The sequence below is a fragment of the Fistularia commersonii genome, chromosome 21, assembly GCF_037954325.1.
Source record: "Fistularia commersonii isolate RoL2024-O1a breed Wild chromosome 21, RoL_Fcom_v1.0, whole genome shotgun sequence".
Taxonomy (NCBI): domain Eukaryota; kingdom Metazoa; phylum Chordata; class Actinopteri; order Syngnathiformes; family Fistulariidae; genus Fistularia; species Fistularia commersonii.
In genome coordinates this window covers 5,268,866-5,290,025 of record NC_141304.1, presented here as the reverse complement: position 1 = coordinate 5,290,025, position 21,160 = coordinate 5,268,866, and the positions used below count along the sequence as shown (strand labels likewise).

At 41.0% G+C, this 21,160-nt stretch overlaps 1 protein-coding gene across 1 annotated transcript; it reads left to right on the top strand.

Moving 5' to 3' along the window:
• The first annotated feature begins 6,100 nt into the window (after positions 1 to 6,100).
• hcfc1a (host cell factor C1a) lies at positions 6,101 to 20,541 on the top strand. The gene is made up of 28 exons (XM_086167775.1): positions 6,101 to 6,250; positions 7,386 to 7,586; positions 8,097 to 8,245; positions 8,951 to 9,111; positions 9,228 to 9,436; positions 9,680 to 9,764; positions 9,882 to 9,988; positions 10,085 to 10,264; positions 10,354 to 10,596; positions 10,694 to 10,842; positions 10,925 to 11,107; positions 11,189 to 11,413; positions 11,748 to 11,852; positions 11,941 to 12,157; positions 12,541 to 12,677; positions 12,780 to 12,927; positions 13,048 to 13,268; positions 13,462 to 14,287; positions 14,581 to 14,732; positions 14,843 to 14,977; positions 15,269 to 15,476; positions 16,466 to 16,741; positions 16,834 to 16,940; positions 17,031 to 17,165; positions 17,254 to 17,439; positions 17,555 to 17,852; positions 17,936 to 17,999; positions 18,107 to 20,541. The coding sequence occupies exons 2-28, from the start codon at positions 7,391 to 7,393 to the stop codon at positions 18,144 to 18,146; spliced, it is 5,142 nt and encodes a 1,713-aa protein (XP_086023901.1). The 5' UTR covers positions 6,101 to 6,250; positions 7,386 to 7,390; the 3' UTR covers positions 18,147 to 20,541.
• The last annotated feature ends 619 nt before the right edge of the window (positions 20,542 to 21,160 follow it).

The following is a 21,160-nucleotide window of genomic DNA, read 5'->3' as shown; positions in this document are numbered from 1 at the left end:
CACCTGAAATCTACACTCCATGTAGCCTCACCGTTCCACCCAGGTTTCTCTCATTCACATGCAAATGATCTGTCTTGCTGCTACTAACCTTAATTCCTCTCCTTTCCAGAGTATACCTCCACCTCTCAAGATTTTCCTAAACATGTTCCGTGCTCTCACTACAGATCACAATGTCATCTGCAAGGATTATGGTCCATGGAGATTCCTGTCCAATCTTATCTGTCAGCCTGTCCATCACCACAAAAACAAGAAGGAGCTCAGAGCTGATCCCTGATGAAGTCCCACTTCCACCTTGAACTTCTCTGTTACCCCTACGGCACACCTCACCACTGTCTCACAGCTAGCATACATGTCCTGCACCAATCAAACATACTCCTCTGCTGCCCCGGATGCCCTCATAAAATACCAGAGTTCTTCTCTTTGCACCCTGTCATATGCTTTTTCTGGGTCTACAAAGGTGCAATGCTCACTCTGACCTTCTATGTACTTCTCTATTAGTATCCTCAAAGCAAATACTGGATCTGTAGTACTCTTTTTAGGCATGGAGCCATACTGCTATTCACAAATGCTGACTTCTGCTCACAATCTGGTTTCCACTACTCTTTCCCATGACTTCATTGTATGGCTCATCAACTTTATCTCTCTATGGTTACCACAATCCCCTTTATTCTTAAAATGGTCACCATCACACTTCTCTCACTCTCTAAAATCCTCTCTTAAACCACTGCCTCTCCTTGACACTTCCATACCTCCACAGGTATATCATCATAATCTCTGCAACTTTGTGGTCCTCAATTGTCATCTCTTTTACCCTTCCCACCCTTTAATTTTCCTAATTCATCAGAATAGGGTTAGATGGAGAAAGTTGATTCGCTGTGGCGACCCCTGAAGGGAAAAGCCGAAAGAAGATCAGCTCTTCAAAGTACTCTTTCCATCTCCCCCATCACTCTTCTAGCATGTGTCAATACATTTCCCTCTCTATCCGCAATCACCTGGACCTGCTGTACATCCTTTCCATCTCTATCTCTGCTTTGCCAACCTGTATAAATCATTCTCTCCCTCCTTACTATCCAACTGAGCATATAAGTCATCGTACGCTCTTTGTTTTGCCTTTGCTACCCTCTATCTTTGCCTTACGCTGTATCTCCCTGTACTCCTGTTTGTTCTCCTCAGCCCCCTCAGTGTCCCACTTCTTTGCTGACCACTTTCTCTGTAATTCTTCACAATTTGATCCTGCTACCCCATATGCCCCGCAAATGGCCCTTGGGATAAATTAAGTTTTTTCTGATTTCTGATTTCTGCTTTGCATATTTAAGCTGATGAAGGGTAAGACCTGTTGCTTCTTTTCATCATTCAGTCATAATTACCTGCAAATTATGAGTTGGACAATGGTGTGCACACAACACATTTAAATCATTTTAATAAAGGTTAAACGATTGAGCAAACTCATCTGAGGGATTTGTCAACTCAGACACCGCGGAAAACATAAACAGAGAAAGGCTGACATCTAAAGGATTATAGGTGTACTGCATAAAGAATCATTTCACACTGCACTGACTAAATTAATGAAATAGGATAAGATCAAAAGTGGCATTAAAAATATTTTAAAAGTCTGCTCTAGTGATAAACAATGATTTATGAAAACCATCATCCCCTAGACCTCTAAGTTAATGTTTTGGTTCACTGTCTGTAGTGCAGTACTGAACAGTTTGTATCAGATTGTCTTGTATGATTATAAGTGTGTGGGTTTGGACAAGGGCACGATATTCTGACATTCTTCAGGCTATACATTTCCATGATTCATCATCTGAATTGGCTAATAAGATTAATTGCTCTTGTGATTAAACCACTCAAGAAATGAAGGAGTCTTCAGTGGATAATAGTTGTACTTCTGGTCCTGTTGATTGCCAACAATGGACAAAGACGCATGCCTCCTTTTCATCAACTCACCCAGTGGGGCCAGTGTCACATGCTGAAAGCCAGCACTGGGTAATTTAGTGACCTGATACAGCTGACAATTCAACATGCAAGACTTCCCAGAGAGGAACTGCCCTCTCCATGCAAGCACACCAACCTACATAACAGCCATGTAGCAGGGAGTAGAGCAAACCAGATCCAAACTTCTAGGTACCTGATCTTACTGTTTCAGCCATTTCAGGCCACAACAGTAAATTCAAATCTAGTCCGGTTTATGACTTTGAAACTAAGGGTGGATTGTGATGCATAGGGTGCACTGGTATTACAGGACTGTCTCAGAAAATTAGAATATTGTGATAAAGTAACTTCAAAGTGAACACTGAACGCCACAGGAGGTCTTTCCTACCTGAGGCTATCAGACTTTTTAATTCCTCTTCCTTCAGCCGAAGGGAATATTCAAATCTTTGTACTTTTTAAGACCTTAAAACACTTGATAGCCTTAACCTTGACACTTTATATTTTATTGCATTTCTTATTCTCCCTCCTTCCTACTATTATCTATTATTGTTATGTTTTACTTGAAACTCTGGCACAACAATTTCCTTCAGGATAAATAAGGTTGTTCTTATCTTATCTTATCTTATCTTATCTTATCTTATCTTATCTTATCTTATCTTATCTTATCTTATCTTATCTTATCTTATCTTAAAGTTCTTTATCTTTTGTAATGCAATTACAAAAACAAAAATGTCATACATTATGGATTCATTACAAATCAACTGAAATATTGCAAGCCTTTTATTATCTTAATATTGCTGATTATGGCTTACATCTTAAGAATACTCAAAAATCCTATCTCAAAATATTAGAATATCATGAAAAAGTCATTTTTGTTTTTTAATTGCATTACAGAAGATAAAGAACTTTATCACAATATTCTAATTTTCTGAGACAGTTCTGTATGTGTTGTGCCAGTGATGTAGTCTGACTCCCCCCTGACCCTGACCCTGACCCTGAGTCATTTTTCACTGGTGAGATTTCCTGAAAAATAAAATAAAACATCCAGGCACAAGACTAAATACGCATTTGATATTTTAATGACAGTTAACACACCATGACCTACAGGCTGATTCTCATCTCATCACATCTGTGAGGACGAGAGAGGCTGCAGAAAACAAAAGTTAAAGAGAAAAAAAGAATTATAGCCACCCATTTCAAATTTCTGGCAAACAGTCCAATGTCAGAGAAGCACTTTATTTAAAAGCAGTTAAGGCCCATCTCAGGACTTCCAGAAAACGGCTTAGATTGTGCCCTATGAACTACTACATTAAAAAAATATATATATTTAGCTTTCATGTTATGTGCCCCTTCAAACACTTTTTTCACTTAGATTCTAAATCTTTTAATGAATGAGGCAATACGAAAAACAATCACCAGATGAATAGAATAATGTTCTGCTCCTCCAACACATAATGCCAGACGACACAAAATTATGAGTTTGCAAGCTCAAAGAAGCACAAGAGCACCTTCATACATTTGGATAAATTAGACTACAAATGGATACATTCTAGTCATTGAATATCTCTTCTGAGAATTCCAAACACAGAAGAAAAACAATCTTTTGTGTGTCAGCCCTGTGGCAAAGATCTGCTTTAAAACGCATGGCTGATTCCTTGGGTTGTTCTTCAGGCCTCCACCGGAACAAATGACTATAAACCAAGATTTGTGTAATCCTACTACAAAACATACAGACTGACAAACAGTCTTTGACTAATCAAGTTTGTGGTCAGGTTTACTAAACATTGCATTGATTTCACACGAATTACTTAAGACATTGAGTCATTAGTCACCGAGTTCCTTTCAGTTTTTTTCTGTTCAAACATTGCAGGCATACCTGAATGTTGCAAAGAAAATACTCATGTGAATTCAGCCTTTTTTAGAATATTGAAGATTTTATTAAGGTCACATTGATAATTCAGATTTGGATGTTTCTTCTCTCACTTATTGAGTTATGAGACATTGCAAAAGAAAGCCTAACATTATTAAAACATGGGTCATGATTTTCCTTTTCTCCAGATGTTGTAAAATCTAGGCGGCACGGTGGCACAGTGGTTAGTACATCCACCTCACAGCATTTCTCCCTGTGTCTGTTTGGGTTCTCGGGTTTCCTCCAACAATCCAAAAACGTGCAGAAGGTTGATTGGAGAGCCTAAATCTCCCAGCTGTGTGGATGAGAGAGTAAATAATTGTTTGTCTCTATTTGTGGACTTGCGATCATGTGGCGACCAGTTCAAGGTGAACCCAGCCTTTGGCTCGTTGGGATAGGCTCTAGCATCTATGTGGCCCTGAGTGTAGAATGCATTAGATAATGAATAAATGTTGTAAAATCTGGTTATGTTTGTTTCAACATTCCCCCGCTAAAAAAGGTTCCATACCTTGTTTTCAACATGCCCGAGATATTTTTACATAAAGAGACACAGGAGAAAGAGACCTCACCTCTCCATACTGAAAAAGCGGTAAGAGGACCCTTTTAAAGTTGTTTTCGAAGCAAGTTTGCATAATACGGGATGACTGAATAAAACAGTCTTGAGCTCCATGTTTCATACGATAACAACAAGCCATAAAACTTGCAAATATGGTGAGAATGAAGACCATTGATCCATAAAACAGAAGTAAGCCACAAACTGTACATAAAGCTGATAGGCATACCAATATCATTACTTTAACATAATGAACAAATCTGATAAAAACCCAAAAGCCAACAAAGGAATGTGTGGTTGTTGTCATGTTGTAGCTTTGAAAGTGTTAAATCCAGATGATTTGAAGTGTCTAGAACAGCCAATTAAATGTCAAATGGCGATGACATGTCTTTTTTTAATTTAAAAGTTATTGAGACAGATTTCAACACAATGGTGTTTTTGTGCTTTTTTTTAAAGTTGCTTTTTAAGCAACTTTTGTGTTTTTCAATCAACTGAGTTAGCACATAAATAAAAAACAATAATATTTTAATAATAAAAAGCATTTTTGTCTATAGTCAATACATTTATTTTCAAACTGGTTTGTACAATCATAGTGTTTCAGCACTCAGTAAGAATATTTATTCCAAATTCAATTCAAATAAGTTTTAAGTACACATAGCAAAGAACAAGAGTCAAAAATGATTTGCAGTGACGAAATAAAATAAAATAATATATAGACAGGGATATCCACAGGATTCTCAATGAACGACATAATATAGGTAAAATGGCTTTGGTCAAAATGTAGATTTGTAAGTGATCTCATTGCTGTTGTTTTTCTCTGTTTTCCTTGTTGGCCACTGACGTTTAAGTTCACCGTGATTTCATATTTTGTATCAACGTCTTAATTAAGCCTTTTTTTCGTGCCCTACTTCATATTTTTCATTCAGCTTTAATATCCTGTTTTGCCTTCCCAGCAGTTACAATCCTGGCTTACTTGGCGGTATAGGATTATTTCGGAAAGCAGCTTTTTCATTTGTTTTCTTGTAGTCCAACACGATTGCATAAAAATCAGACGGACATGAAAAGTATGTGAAACTCTATAATGTAATAAATATGTTTACAAAAAACTCACAACTATTCCGAGAAGAAAAATCAATGCACAATCGGTGCAGTTTTTGCAGTTTATTTATTTGATTCCCGGGGGGAAACATGGCAGTACAGTAGGCTTCTGTTTTGTTTTGAATGGCGGAATGATACTTGAGGGGAGTACGCGGCGCAGTACCTTGGTCATTGGAGGGCGCACGAAATGGTAATAGTGGGCGTGGCAACAATAATACGTGCGAGTGCTAAATCAGCAACGGAGTGTCATAACATAATTAATGTGAGATTTTTGGAAAAATGTATGTAATTTAATAGCGAAATAAAATCGCCAATCCACACAATAAAAAAAAAATAAAAAGGGTTACCAACACGGTTGTCGCCATCTTTAGTAAGGGACAATAAACCTAGTGCTGTAACATAACTTGTTATAATTTGACGAAACTCATCATAGGTTTAGTTCACGAGGGTGTCAAATGGTCTTTAACTCACTTCAGTTTGTACAGTGTCACCTGCCGCTTCCAAATTGCATCATTTAAAAAACGTGTTTTGTGTTTCTGACTAAAATTGTCGGCGAGTCGGTCTCGGTCGCCATGTTTGCTTTGGGTGACGCCAACTCTCTTCCATTTTCCTCCGCCTCTGGTTGTCAAGAAGATGGCAGCTTCCAGGCAGGCATGAGAGGAAATACTTCTTCACAAATCGAATGAATTTGGATTACTGCCACAAGATAAGACCAACCACACTCACTTCTGCAATTACTGCATCGAAATAATTAAGTAAGTCTTTTTCAGATCGGCGCGCTGTGGAGTTTGTAATGTTTTGTTGTGGCAAACCGCCCGGCCATTTTTCTTGTGGGAGCTGTAAAAGTAGGCCGATTGTCGAAAGATGGCTGCTTCCACAAACGGCGTGAAACATAATAACACTGTGTTTATGCAGTTTAACTCCGTTTAGCTGCATTTTAACAATTTTGTTGCAGCTTCGTTTATATCAGGTGAATTGTGCATGTGCGAGTACCCCAGAACCAATATGCGTTTAATTGTAAAATTTGGTGACGCTTTGACAGATCTCAGCCGGACAGCTAACGCTGTTAGCTCGTGTAAATTAGGTTGAGCACGTAGCCGCCAGTGCTAACGGGGGAACACAGCTAACGACAAAAGCCTCTCTATTAGTGGCTGTACTTTATAAAAAAGTATATCCCAGGTGGCTATTCGTTTCTAAAGATGACTGGATCTAGCAGTACCAGAAACTGTGAGTCTTAAATGTATAACGTTGTTCCGGTGTTAATAAATGCGTTGAAAAGGCTCAAGAGAATGCTATGCTTGCTAGCTACAATATGGCGACTCCCAGAGAAGCATGAAAATAGCCGACTCTCGCTAATAGTTTCTGTTGTGTATGTATTGTGGGTTAAATACATATGCCGTCCTCCTCCTTTTAACAGCTTTCAAATGATCATATTTGTTCTTGTTTTATTGAATATATGTCCCAGTTTCGTCTGATTGCTATCTTGTATTAGTCTTTTTCACCCGCTTCCGCCATTTTTCAGACTGTCTGTAGCGTTAGCGGGGGTTTGTTTGGTTGCAAGATGGCTGCTTCCATGGATTGAATTCAATGGTTATCGACAACTAAGACAAAACTTGTGAAAATTGATAATACAATTAGAACGTGCATTTCAGCTACAAGTGTATGCACATACGAAAGCAGCTTAACAAATAATGCTACCTCGATAGTTTGGGGGAGGGGGGTTCAAACGATGAAGTGTAGCTATTAGTAAAGGCTAGCTTTACTGTTATGTTCAAACTGACCGATAAGTTAGTTAACGCGATAATGTCGATGTTTATAGCATTTTGACAGTCGATAATGGAATTACGAATACTCCAGTAAACACATGTTCCTCAATACTACTCCTGACAGGAGTCATGTCTGCCCCTGGTTCCGCGGTGTCTGGGACCACGGCGTCGGTTCTGCAGCCGCGATGGAAACGCGTCCTCGGATGGTCTGGTCCTGTTCCCCGGCCGAGACACGGCCATCGAGCTGTGGCCATAAAGGAGCTTATGGTTGTCTTTGGCGGTGGGAACGAAGGGATAGTGGATGAATTACATGTATACAATACCGGTAAGATGAACTCTGACTGTAAAACTTTGACTGTAACTTTGCACGTGATTTGAAGATAAAATTGTAAATTGTTAATTAAGCGTAGAACCTGTCCGCATCGATTGTTTTGCCCATGTAATGTAGAAACTTTTTTTACATTCAAAGATTCTGATGTTCAGGATCAGGTAGTGTACAGGCCCGAACAGGCCAAGCTTTATGAGTGAGTTTAGCCCCCTCTACTGGACAATGACCCTCAAAACGTATTAAAAAAGGCGGGCTAAAATAAAATGGATGATGCTGGTTGGTTTACCAATTTTTCCTTGGCTCTGTTCCCTTCACAACAAACGGAAAAACATGTACAACTTTGGCATTTGCTCATATTTCAGGATTAAACTCTGCTTCATCTTAGATTATAATAAAATAGATTAATGTAAAATCACATAGTTTGTAGTTGAAGTTTAAGCACCTGCTGTCATGAAAATGACAACATTGATACTTGCACCACGCTAATATTGTTTTGTTAATTTCTAGCAACAAACCAGTGGTTTATCCCAGCTGTACGAGGTGACATTCCCCCTGGTTGTGCAGCCTACGGCTTTGTCTGTGATGGCACAAGATTGCTGGTTTTTGGTGGTATGGTGGAATATGGAAAGTACAGCAACGACCTTTATGAACTACAGGTAATTTTTTCAAAATTATCAAAATGAATTTTTAAAGATGTGCATGTTTGGTTAATTTGAAATGTAGTTTTTTGTTGCATTCATGAATTGATCTCATATATCTTAGCTTTATTTGAAGTAAGTTAGGGCATGCAGTAATTAAATAAAGCAAATATAGCACTGTCATTAAACTTGGCCCTAGTTATACTGTAAGATGTTGTCAATGTGCATTACACTGGAATACAGCTTGTCTGTCCTTGTTACACTTTGTTGAGAATGATTTGTGCAGAACATAGGTTTAATTTATAGATTATGTTGTGGCAGTTTGTTTATTCATGGAAGGAACCTCATTCATTAAAATTGAAAAGTCAAGTTTCACTTAATGTGATTATTAGTGATCAGTTGAGACAAAGAAAGTAATTATAATGTCAGTTAATGCAAATTTTAAAGTTTGTGTCCCCACCAAAGTGCATTTAACCCCAAGAAAAATAGATTTGAGTATAATTCAAGAGCTTCAATCCACCTTCCGATACAATGTCTTCGTTGTTTGACTAAGGGGGTTAATAGTGAGTAAATTTAATTGCAAATGCATCCACTAAGCAGACCGCACTGAGGGCATTACAAAGTTGAGAAACATTATGTTGTTGTTTTTTTTTGTTTTTCAGAATAGGGATCCATTGTTTTAACAAATTAATTGATAATGTTACTTTATCATTTGTGTCTCAGGCCAGTAGATGGGAATGGAAGAAGTTAAAAGCAAAAAACCCGAAGAATGGGCCTCCCCCCTGTCCTCGTCTCGGACACAGTTTTTCCCTGGTGGGAAACAAATGCTACTTGTTTGGTGGACTTGCCAATGACAGTGAGGACCCTAAAAATAACATTCCCAGGTATTGCAGATGTTTTCCTAACATTCCTGCCTAAATCTCAGATCAGACTTTCTGATGCACGACTACTTCGGATGCTTGCAAAATGAGTGTGACTAAAGTGGAGTTTTGATTCTCAGATACCTGAATGATCTCTACACACTCGAGCTTCGTGCCGGTTCCAGTGTGGTGGGATGGGATATTCCTATCACCTATGGGGTCCTGCCTCCCCCACGTGAGAGCCATACTGCTGTGGTATACACTGAAAAGACTAGCAGGAAATCTCGCCTGATTATCTATGGAGGGATGAGTGGTTGTCGTCTTGGAGATCTGTGGACACTCGATATTGGTATGTTTGAAATGTTTAAAAGATAGAGTATTGGTTCTAACTTGATTTTAGGTCATAAAGGTAGTACAGGTATTGTCACAAAAAACAAAAATAATAAATCATTCAAGTCTCCCCATTTGGACAGCATTAAGAAGCCAATGTTTCAAAACACTGGGACAACATTTGACCTCAGGGTTACTTAATGGTATTGAATCTGTGCTTTTTTCACCCCTAATAAGTTTTTGTTTTTGCCAATAACTCCAGATACCCTGACGTGGAATAAACCATCAGTAAGTGGCACAGCACCACTTCCCAGAAGTCTTCATTCAGCCACTACCATCACAAACAAGTAAGAATACTGTTTCGGTTGCATTTCAATGTTTCTTAACTTGTTTTTTTTTGTTCGCAAAATAAGAGCCTATACTCATATTGCTGTGATTCACTGATTGCCGTGTTGACTTCACAGAATGTATGTTTTTGGAGGATGGGTTCCTTTGGTAATGGATGATGTCAAAGTGGCCACACATGAAAAAGAGTGGAAGTGCACAAACACTCTTGCCTGCCTAAATCTTGGTTTGTCGGACTATTGATTCCAGTATTTTTTACATGGCGAATATTTACACTGTGGTTTCAGTAGTGTTGATTTTTATGGCATATATTTGTCTGCAGATTCCATGTGTTGGGAGACAGTGTTGATGGATGCTCTTGAAGACAACATCCCCAGGGCCCGTGCTGGCCATTGTGCTGTGGCCATTAATTCCAGATTGTATGTTTGGAGCGGCCGTGATGGCTATCGTAAAGCATGGAATAACCAAGTTTGCTGTAAAGACCTGTGGTACCTGGAAACTGGTATGTGTCTAACTTCTTTCCAAACATATTTGTCAAAATGTCTGATAAGTATTGATAATGTTTTGATCTCACCCCACCTCCTATTTCAGAGCGGCCACACGCTCCTGCCAGGGTACAGCTAGTCCGTGCCAACACAAACTCTCTGGAAGTAAGCTGGGGTGCTGTTTCAACTGCCGATACTTACCTGCTACAGCTGCAGAAATATGACATCCCTGCAACCCCGGCCGCCGCCTCACCTGCCATGAGTGCAACCCCCTCACAGCCTGCTAACTCTCCTAAGAGCCCTGCACCAGCTGCTGCAGCACCCTCTGCTCAGAGCCTCCCACAGACCGGTATCCCTATAGTAACATAATGTTACCATAGCAAAAAGCTCAACAACTTTGAAACTGTTGAGCATGTGTCTCACCACTTGTTTCCTTTTTGTTACAGCTGTGTTAAAGGTTGCAGCTCAGCAGTCGGCCACAGGCACATCTGTGGTCACAGTCCGCCCCAGCCAGCCTGGAAAATCCCCCGTCACTGTGACATCTCTTCCACCAGGGGTACGAATGGTAGTGCCTGCCCAGACTACACAGGGATCGGTATGAGCAGATCAGCAGATGAGATTTAAGGTTTATTATTTGTTATACTGTTCATAACTTAATGATCTGCTTCTTTTTGCAGCCAATTGGAAGTAGCCCTCAAATGAGTGGCATGGCAGCTTTAGCTGCTGCAGCTGCAGCAACACAGAAGATCCCCCCATCCTCTGCAGGCACAGTCCTCAATGTTCCTGCAGGTGCCACCATTCTTAAAACAGTAGCGGTTTCTCCTGGCACAACCACAGTAAAAGTTGCTTCTCCAGTCATGGTACATGTCTTAAAATTCTCCTCTTTTTAACATGTGTTTTGCTGTCACATGCCAGTTGTTAACATGGCCCTGTGCTTATAGGTTAGCAATCCAGCCACCCGGATGCTAAAGACTGCCGCAGCCCAGGTTGGTACAGCAGCTGCCTCATCCCCCACTACAACCACCAGACCTATCATCACTGTGCACAAGTCAGGTGCTGTCACAGTAGCCCAGCAAGCTCAGGTGGTAACCACTGTGGTGGGAGGAGTCACCAAGACCATCACCCTGGTCAAGAGTCCCCTCACAATGGGGGGCAGTGGAACTCTGGTAAGGACGCAAATCTCTGTAGGAATGAATTTGCACAAAATGACACAATATTCAAAGCACCCCTTGGTGCTTTGTCACACATTCTGGAAATTATGGGTTTGGTGAATTGATCTTTCACACACAACAGGTTTAACACTTTGCTCTGGCTTGAGCTGAGGGAGGGAGGAAGGGTTTGCCTAATGTTCCCTAATGTGGGATCTGCATGACTATCAGTCAGTTATGGTGGAATGATACATTTGGCCACTTCTCTAAAAGTATTGCTTCCCACTCACCTCCCTGTGCAATCAGATGTTTTCGGGTGACTCATGATCTTGACTCTCTTCTATGTCGGTAGATCTCCAACCTTGGCAAGATGATGTCTGTGGTACAAACCAAGCCAGTGCAAACATCAGCTGTCACAGGCCAGGCTTCCACTAACCCTCTCACACAGATCATTCAGGTCAGGAAAAAATAGGAGGTCGCTGACAACTCCTGAGACACACCTCCGATGGATGGTTTGCATAATGTGTCTGTGTGTCTGTGTCCAGACAAAGGGTCCGCTCCCAGCCGGCACCATCCTGAAGTTGGTGACCTCCGCAGATGGAAAGCCCACAACCATTATTACAACATCCCAAGCAGGAGGAACAGGAAACAAGCCCACAATCCTCAACATCAGCGGCGTCTCTCCTACCACTACCAAGCAGGGCACCACAATCATTAAGACCATCCCCATGTCAGCCATCATGACCCAGCCTGGAGCAACAGGTTTTAACTCACTGAAGTTTACTTTGCTGCAATCAAATATTAATGTCAAAAATCAAACATTATTTGTTTGTTTGAACCAGACCAGTCTGAACTTTATTGGATTGTTGTGATTCAGTGAATATCCTTGATTAGTGGTAATTGTCTCAAGTGCAGTCCTGATAATGCTTTAAGGATTTTTTTCCCTTTTTTTACAGAGGTTTAAACATTGTATATTCAGTGTGGTCAAAGTATTTGACCTAGAACTTTGTTAATTAAGAGGGCAGTTAACCCAAAGCTAGTCATTATTTGATCAAGTAAATGTCCCTGCGCTTGTGGCTTTTCCAGTTTTTGGAAGGATCCAGACAAGATGAATGAAACTGACATTTATGTTGTTTTTCATGCAGGTGTAACCAGCAGTGCAGGCATGAAAACACCCATCACAATCCTTACAACAAAGGTGATGACCACTGGAACGCCTGGAAAAATCATAACTGCTGTACCCAAACTAGCTACTGCAGCTGGCCAGCAGGGGCTGACACAGGTTACTCCTTCAATCTTTGCTTTAACATTCATGAAAATTGTGGATCAAAGACAATGTGCTGGATTTTAATGAGATGCCTAATCCTCAATTGTGGATGTGTAGGTTGTTTTGAAAGGTGCTCCTGGGCAGCCAGGGACTATTTTACGCACTGTGCCAATGAGCACAGTAAGTGGTGTTCGACTTGTTACGCCAGTTACTGTGTCTGCAGTGAAGCCCACTGTCACCACCCTTGTTGTCAAGGGAACTACTGGTATGGCTGACTTTCTCGTAATTCATCTTAATTGTGTTTCCATGTCATTCTTTTTAACCGTCAGAAATGAGAGCTACTATTTTTGTTATTTATTGCCAATTCTAAATTTCTTTCATGCAGGTGTCACCACTCTTGGAACAGTCACTGGCACTGTCTCGACAAGCCTGGCAGGTGGCACTGTGGATAGTTCCAATGCATCTCTGGTTACTCCTATTACCACATTGGGAACCATTGCCACCCTGTCCAGCCAGGTCATTAGTCCATCTGCAATAACTGTGTCCGCTGCCCAGACCAGCCTGACCTCTGCCTCCACGCTGACCTCCTCCACCATCACAGTGCAGGTCAGACTCAGCAAGTTATCCGTTTGTGTGTTGCTTTTCAATCAGTCTTATAGTACTGAAGAGTGTGAATCAAGATTTCCGCATCTTAAATGTGGAGAAAACACGAGAACGCCGAAACCACCGTACAGCTGTAAAAGGATTTGTTCTTTCAGCGTGATGAATGTATGATTCACCTTTGCGTTTCCCACCACAGAACCAGCCTACCCAGGTGACACTTATAACAACTCCCAGCGGAGTAGAAGCCCAGCCTGTGCAGGATCTACCAGTGTCCATTCTGGCATCCCCAACCTCTGAGCAGCCCAGCTCCTCTGAGGCTGCAGCTGCTGGCGAGGGCTCTGGGACTGTCACCTTAGTCTGCTCTAACCCACCCTGTGAGACTCATGACACAGGAACTACTAACACAGCTACAACGTCTTCTGCCGCCATTGGAGCAGGTCAGGTGTGCTCTAATCCACCATGTGAAACGCATGACACAGGAACTACCAACACAGCTACAACCTCGTCGGCCACTATTGGCGCTGCGCAGGTGTGCTCTAACCCGCCATGCGAGACCCATGAAACAGGAACCACCAACACAGCCACAACGGCTTCATCAAACATGTCTGCACTGCGCGTTTGCTCTAATCCACCTTGTGAGACTCATGAAACTGGGACAACTAACACAGCTACCACAGCATCTGCTAACATTGGAGGAGCACAGCAGGTTTGCTCCAATCCACCATGTGAGACCCATGTGACAGGCACAACTAATACAGCCACCCAGGCATCCTCTAACATGGGCTCAGACCAGACTGGTACTGTGCAGAGGGTGTGCTCCAACCCACCATGTGAAACCCATGAGACCGGAACAACCAACACCCCATCCACAGCTACCTCCAGTATGGGAGGAGAACAGACCAGCACAGCAAGCGGTGTTGTTCAAAGAGTTTGCTCAAACCCACCTTGTGAAACACATGAGACTGGGACCACCAACACAGCTACTACAGCCACCTGCAGCATGGAGACAGGCGAAGGCACAGGTATTGCTGTAAAAACACAAACTTTTTCTCGCACAATACATTTACTACCATGTTAACCTTAAAGCTGGCCAAAGCAGTAATATTCCCAATATTTCAATTTCCCTTTAAGATTTATTATCTCATCTTCTCAGAAAAAGAATTCAAAACTTTCCATTCAAAATTCCCCATTTGCCAATTATGATGACTTTGTATCAGCATCTTGTGTACATAAAACACATATTCAGACGAAGCAATAATGTTGAAATATCTAAGATAAACATAAACACAAAAATCTCCACACTTTTTTTCTTCAGCACCCCAACAGACAGAGGAGGGGACTGAAGGCACCACCAGCACAGAAGTGGCTTCTTCCACAGCAACAGCAAACCCTGCAGCCACCACCACACAGGGCAGGGCAATCACTACTGTCACTCAGTCTACACCAGCTCCTGGACCTTCTGTACCTGTGAGTATCTAAATACCAGACCAATAAATAGGAGTAATATGGACACATGGAAGTACAAAACCGTGTCATCTTTGTGTTTGCATGCAATGTATTTTTTTTTTTCTCCTCAGTCAATCTCATCAATCACGGAGGGTTCAAGCACTGCTGCCAGCTCAACAGAGGAACCCATGCAGACTGACGAAATGGCTTCTGCGGAGGCTACACCTGCAGATGAAGGAGCCACAGCTATGGAGACTCAACCAGAGGTCAATTTAGTATTTTACTCCATGCTTGTGTTAGTTATCAATTATTACAATCGAAAAAGACAGCGGAAATGTGTTTGTATTAGCGATGCAGAAAATGATCGGCTCCAAGGTGCACCGAGAAGCTAAATTGGACAACGAACGTATCTCCAGCTGTTTAAGACACTACATTGAGATGCTTCGACATGCATTGCAATGCATCGCACACTCAAATGCAATGGAATATTGTGAGGGCAGCGTAGATGCGGTCCCCTAAGTTGTATGATCTGACTGACTTACTAATGTGATCATTAGGGAGGAGCAGGAGCAACAACTACCTTGAACCTACCTACAGACCTCATATCTGAGGGTCAGGAAGCCACACTTATGGTGACAGGCCTGTCGGACGAGGAGCTGGCCGTCACTGCTGCTGCAGAGGCTGCTGCTCAGGCAGCAGCAACCGAAGAAGCTCAGGCTCTTGCTATTCAGGCTGTCCTCCAGGCTGCTCAGCAAGCTGTGATGAGTAAGTTTGTTTAATTTTATCATCTTTCAGGCTTTGTTTTTGATGACTAGTAGTACTTACTTATGAATGAATAAAACAATCAGCTGAGGGTATGAATAACGTAAGATTCAAGCTCACAACAATAGACTGCACCTCAGTGAACACATGAAAGCACCTGCATTTTAGCATTGAAATATTCTCTGATCAACAGTTGGTTATCATTCAGAAAATTGTTTTACAATTATTTGGAATTTTTACATGCTCATAAATTATACTATTCTCAATGAGAAACAGCTGTTTTGCTGATTCTGACATATTTTCATGAAAGTGCTTTAAACACATGTTTTCATCATTATTTATTCCAATGGGTTATTTGTCAAGAGTAGACATTTTGGAATTATGCAGAATAAGGAAATATGTTGTTGCTTCTTTTTTCCTGTGTCCAGGTGAGTAACAACTGAAAATAAGAGTTACTGGATGTTTTTAGAGTACAGCAACAGGTGCCAGTATTTAAGGTTAAAATACTTTGCTCTTTTTGCTGCACTTTATTTCTACAAGATGTGATACAACTATTTACTTTTCAGACAAATATTGTAAAAGTATAGGCCAAATACAATTTTATGAGCATCTGTGTTGAAAGTGAAAGACAGGGTATTTGTTTTAGAGAGTTTATCACAATTTATTCATTTAAATTATGTCTTTTTAAAGGGTAGCATTTTATGGCTATGCATTACTGCAACAAGATTATCAATTGTAAAATACCCTATATTCCATTATTCATAAACTAAACACCATCGTCATAGCGAGACTGTGTATGCTTGTTCCAACTTGTTGTCCAACCAGTGATGTCTAGTCTGGAACACTGAGTGGGTGTTTTTTTTTGGGGGGGGGTGGACCTTGTCAAGAGACAACAAACTTGTGTTTTGCATTCCTTTGTTTCTAAATGTAGGTTTATAGTCTGATGACTAAAATTGTTGCTTTATTTTTTTTTATTTTTTTATTTTTTACAGATGAAGGTGATGCAGCAGGGGAGAGTCAACAAACCACCAACATCCCTATCATGTTGACCCAGCAGGAGCTAGCAGCCCTGGTCCAGCAGCAGCAACAACTACAGGAAGCCCAGGCTGCCGCTCAGCAGGGCACAGTCGATACAAGTTTGCCAACAGAAGGTCTTGCCCCTGCTGACAGTCTAAACGACCCCTCAGTGGAGAGTAACGGACACAACGAGATGGCTGCTGCCGTCACCAGTGCTGTGGCATCTCTGCTACCACGTACCACTGCTGAGAGTAAGGCTTTTTAACATTCCTGATATATTGGTAATTCTGATAGTTTTCCTGAACAACAGACTGAACCTTTATTTGCCCTTTCTACTCCGTAGCATTAGCTCCATCGAGTACATTTGCACCGTCTGTATCAGTTGCAAGTCCAGCAAAGTTGCAAGCAGCAGCTGCTTTAGCTGAAGTGGCCAATGGCATTGAGGGGGAGGTGAGTTATGATGGAGATGCTGAATCTATTGGTGTCACGTAGGGGGAAAAAAAAAAAGTTAAGTGCCGTTTGCTTTTTGTTACCCAATAGAAGCAAGCCCCTCAACCAGCCCCAGCAAAGCCCGTGGTAAAGAAAGAGAACCAGTGGTTTGATGTTGGAATTGTTAAAGTGACAAATATGGTTGTCACCCACTTCTATGTGCCAGCAGATGATTCTCAAGGAGATGTAAGTATGATGGGGGGGGGGTCTTGCTTAGATGCCTGTATGTATGTATCCTGACTGTATAGCTCATCAGGTTTCTTTTATCTGATAGGATGACTCTGGTGTCATGCCAGATTATAGTCAGATGAAGAAGATGGAACTGCAGCCTGGAACAGCATACAAGTTCCGTGTTGCAGGAATCAATGCTTGTGGTCGTGGAACTTTCTCAGAGATCTCTGCTTTTAAGACCTGCCTGCCAGGATTCCCAGGGGCACCTTGCGCCATCAAAATTAGCAAGGTACACACAAGTGGAGCAATTTCCTTTTACATTTTATTTTCATTGTTTTTTGTTCTGTTTTTTTTTTTTTCTCAATCTAGAATGATTCAACTAACCCCCACTCTCTCCCCCCCAGAGTCCAGATGGTGCTCACTTGACCTGGGAGCCGCCCTCTGTGACTTCAGGGAAGATCATTGAGTACTCTGTGTACCTGGCCATCCAGAGCAATCAGACAACTGAAGCCAAGGCCTCCACCCCAGCTCAACTAGCATTCATGCGCGTATACTGTGGACCCAATCCTTCTTGTCTGGTACAGTCGTCCAGCCTCTCAAACGCCCACATCGACTACACCACCAAGCCAGCCATCATTTTCCGCATTGCCGCCCGCAATGAGAAGGGTTATGGCCCTGCCACCCAAGTTCGATGGCTGCAGGGTGAGGACAAAAATTACCCGTAATACTCGTGACTTAAAAACGACTTGTTGCTTGAAGTGTTTGACCACTTTCGTGTTTTGTAGAATCTGGCAAAGATGCTGCATCTGCGAAACCGGCCCCCAAAAGACCAGGCATCTCTCCTGATACGTAAGTTCTGTTGTCTCATTCATACCAGGGCCACATGCTCAAGATGAACCTATTAATGGTGAACACAATGTGTGGTACTTACTGTGGTTTTATGTCTACTCTTTCAGTAAGGCTACTGGTCCAAAGAAAGCAAGAACGGACCAGTGAGGTTGCCTGGAGATCCCTCCCAGTCTTTTGTCTTTTTTCCCACTTGCTGTCCTTTTATCAGGAAGACTTGACTTTCACCCCTCCACCTCTTCATCTTCATCCTTATCTCATCCTCCACCCTCAAGACTCAGAACAAGACCGCAATGGAGGCCAAACAACTGAAAGAAGCCGAGATGAAAGTCAATCTGAGAGATGTTTCTGTAGATAAGCCCTCCTTCCTCATCGTTCTGTTGGTTGTGCTATTTTTAGAGCAAAACAAACTTAGAAGCACATTATCTTTTTTCAGTCACATCCCCTTCCATCTTTTAACATCTATTTTTGGCTTGTTTCAGTAGTTGAGCAGTATAGAAGCATTTACATCTTTCACAAACTGGGAGCCAGCCTGAGCGCCATGTTACCTATTTTTGTCTTTTTTGTGATGAGATTCCTGGGAGGATGTAGAAAGAGACTACATGAAATTATGTACAGTGTTTGGAAACAAGGCTGTGGAGGCATTAGTTAAGTGAAAGGAAAAATCGGTATGGAAACAAATAAAGCACTTGTCCTCAATGACAGAGGACATTTTTCATTTTTTTTTTTTTTCTTTTTTTTTTTTCTTTTTTGCTTAAATTCTCTTCAAGACCCAAGTCTGTACAGTCATCGTACTGGACTCCCAGTCTCCTGGTAATGTCATCACTGTGCGCTTTTTACCCCAAGATGAGAACTGGTGGCATTTTGAAGTGGACAAGAAAAAACGACAGAAGAACAGATTTGTAGAGGATGAACGACAAACTTTGCTAGGACTGAGACTTGCAGCACACTCAAAAACAATCTTGCAAAATCTTCCCAAAAATTAGCAAGCAACGGCGCAAAAGATCTCTTGTGTAGTTTATTTTTGTATTTTTTAAGCTTTTTTTTTTCCTCCTGTGTGTATGTGAATGTTGTGTGCATTTTTAAAAACATCACTTTTTTTAACTGTTGTTCATCCCCATAGTTTGTGTTTGTGGGAAGATGGGTGGCTGTGTTGAAGTTGCCACTATATTTTTAAAAATCTTCATTCAGTTGGTTGTATGTTCTTGTTGTTAACAGGTTGTAATGAAAGAAATACTTTTGTATTTGTTCCAAGTAGAATGGCAGAGGTAATAGGACAGAAGGGAACTTTGAAGTGGAACCGGGGCGGAGAGATTTTACTTTGTTTACTTCAACTTACTCAATGCTTGTGTTGCTTTGTTTGCCAAACATGGAATTTCACCAGGTGTGAAGACCAACACCAGATCTTTCATACCGTTCCTGTAAACATCCCAGTCAGTTGTCCTATGCTTTTATGCTCATGAATGTGGTAACTCACCTCTTTAATTTTTTTTTAGAATGGCAAATTATATTAGTAGACCTATTTTCCCTATCCTATTGATGTATGTGAATCCATTTAATAAATTTTAATTTTTTTTTTTTCCTTCCATGGCTCTGTATTTCAGACTACAGATGGTGTGCAAGCTAACTGTGATATGTAAAACCGTTTGTCTTTGAATGGGGATGTCTTGGGAAGAAAGCTTACAAAGCCGGAGTGTACTCACTTGTAAATTAGTTCGTTCATAGAGCAAGAATAAAACAAACAAAAAAACATCTTGGCCTTTTATATAATTACCTGTAACAAACTGTTTTTACATGTTGGTCATCTCTTGATTGCCTTTTGTGTCTTTAATTATGAAAGAAACAAATATATATAAATATATATATAGTCTCCCTGATTGTTCAAATTGCTTCTGTCGAGCTGATTCACTGCTAGGATCATTACAATACAGACTTGTACAGGGAGGCGTCTGACCTGAGTGTATATTCACTTTTGTCAATGGCGAGTTCAGATGTGATGTTAATGGGCTGAAGGATCAGTCAAGATTTTGCTTGCCGCCTTTTTCCGGCTCACACCTTTAGCTACCGTTTGTGGTTTCTTCCGATTTCTATCTAGAAATGAACTTTCTCTTCATATGCATTCATAATTTTGTGCGTGTCGGTGTGTCTGTTAAACAAAACTAGACATGCATGCAAAAGCAGTGTATTTTAGTAGTGATGCCTTAAGTTAGACCATAAGCTGAAGGTTCTCAAAAAAGAAAAAAAAACATTTAATGAGTTTGTTCCTCTCTCCACGTGGTAAACAATTGTGTCCTTCCCTTCCACAGTACCTTTGCTGGGTCATTCTTTTTGCACCCTTGTTAGATAGGTCATCATCAGCAGTGCCGAGCTGTATGAACTTTCCTTCCCACACTGGGACAAGTGCGCTCAGCACTGGCAGTTGTTACGAGTGTCTCTCGGCTGTTCGCAGGTTATCTGGAAATGTCCTGTATTTTCCAATGTGTGTTTTTTGTACTGTAGGGAGTAATGTATCTTTTATCATCAAAAAATAAACAAGTTAAACATAGAGGGGGTTTCATGTCTTTCCTGTCTGTTGTAAACTAACAACTCTCCTATATAATGTATTCACAACACTGCCAGGTCTGCCTGTCGGACATTCCTCATTATTTTCATTATTTATTTTGGTTGTTGAGACGATTTCATGAAATAAAATAAAATTTGCTATTATAAATACCAATTAAAAAAAGAAACAAACAAGGTAGTTACCCTTTTCCCTCAATTTCAGGAGATGAAAAAAACTGAAAATAACCTCCAACTTAAGCAAGAAAATTCTACAAGGAAATTCAAACCTGAAAACTAAAAATTCCATTGGTCGATATGTTATAATACCATAACAGTGAATAGAACTCCCTCACATTTGTGTCTCATGTCAACATGTAATCTGACCTTGTGGTTGTACGCGGTTGCAAAAGTCCATTTTGTTCCCCATCAGCAGGGGGAATTCTGAGGAATGGTTTAAATGGCACTCCTTCCAAGAGCTCCTTCCTCAACTTCTCCTCTGGAAGAAGCAGTGGAAGCATGCAGCTGCGGACTCCTTGTGTTTTAAAGCATACACATATATAGAGAGGTGGTTATGGATTTATGATCCACAAGCACACAAGCAACATTGTAAAGTGGGGGATGTG

Bases quoted from the DNA above. Each gene is read 5' to 3' on its own strand.
- hcfc1a (XM_086167775.1), top strand. From the start codon at position 7,391: ATGTCTGCCCCTGGTTCCGCGGTGTCTGGGACCACGGCGTCGGTTCTG. The intron at 9,989-10,084 runs GTTTGTCGGACT...ATTTGTCTGCAG, and splicing joins TCTTGCCTGCCTAAATCTTG to ATTCCATGTGTTGGGAGACA. The intron at 17,440-17,554 runs GTACACACAAGT...TCTCCCCCCCAG, and splicing joins GCGCCATCAAAATTAGCAAG to AGTCCAGATGGTGCTCACTT.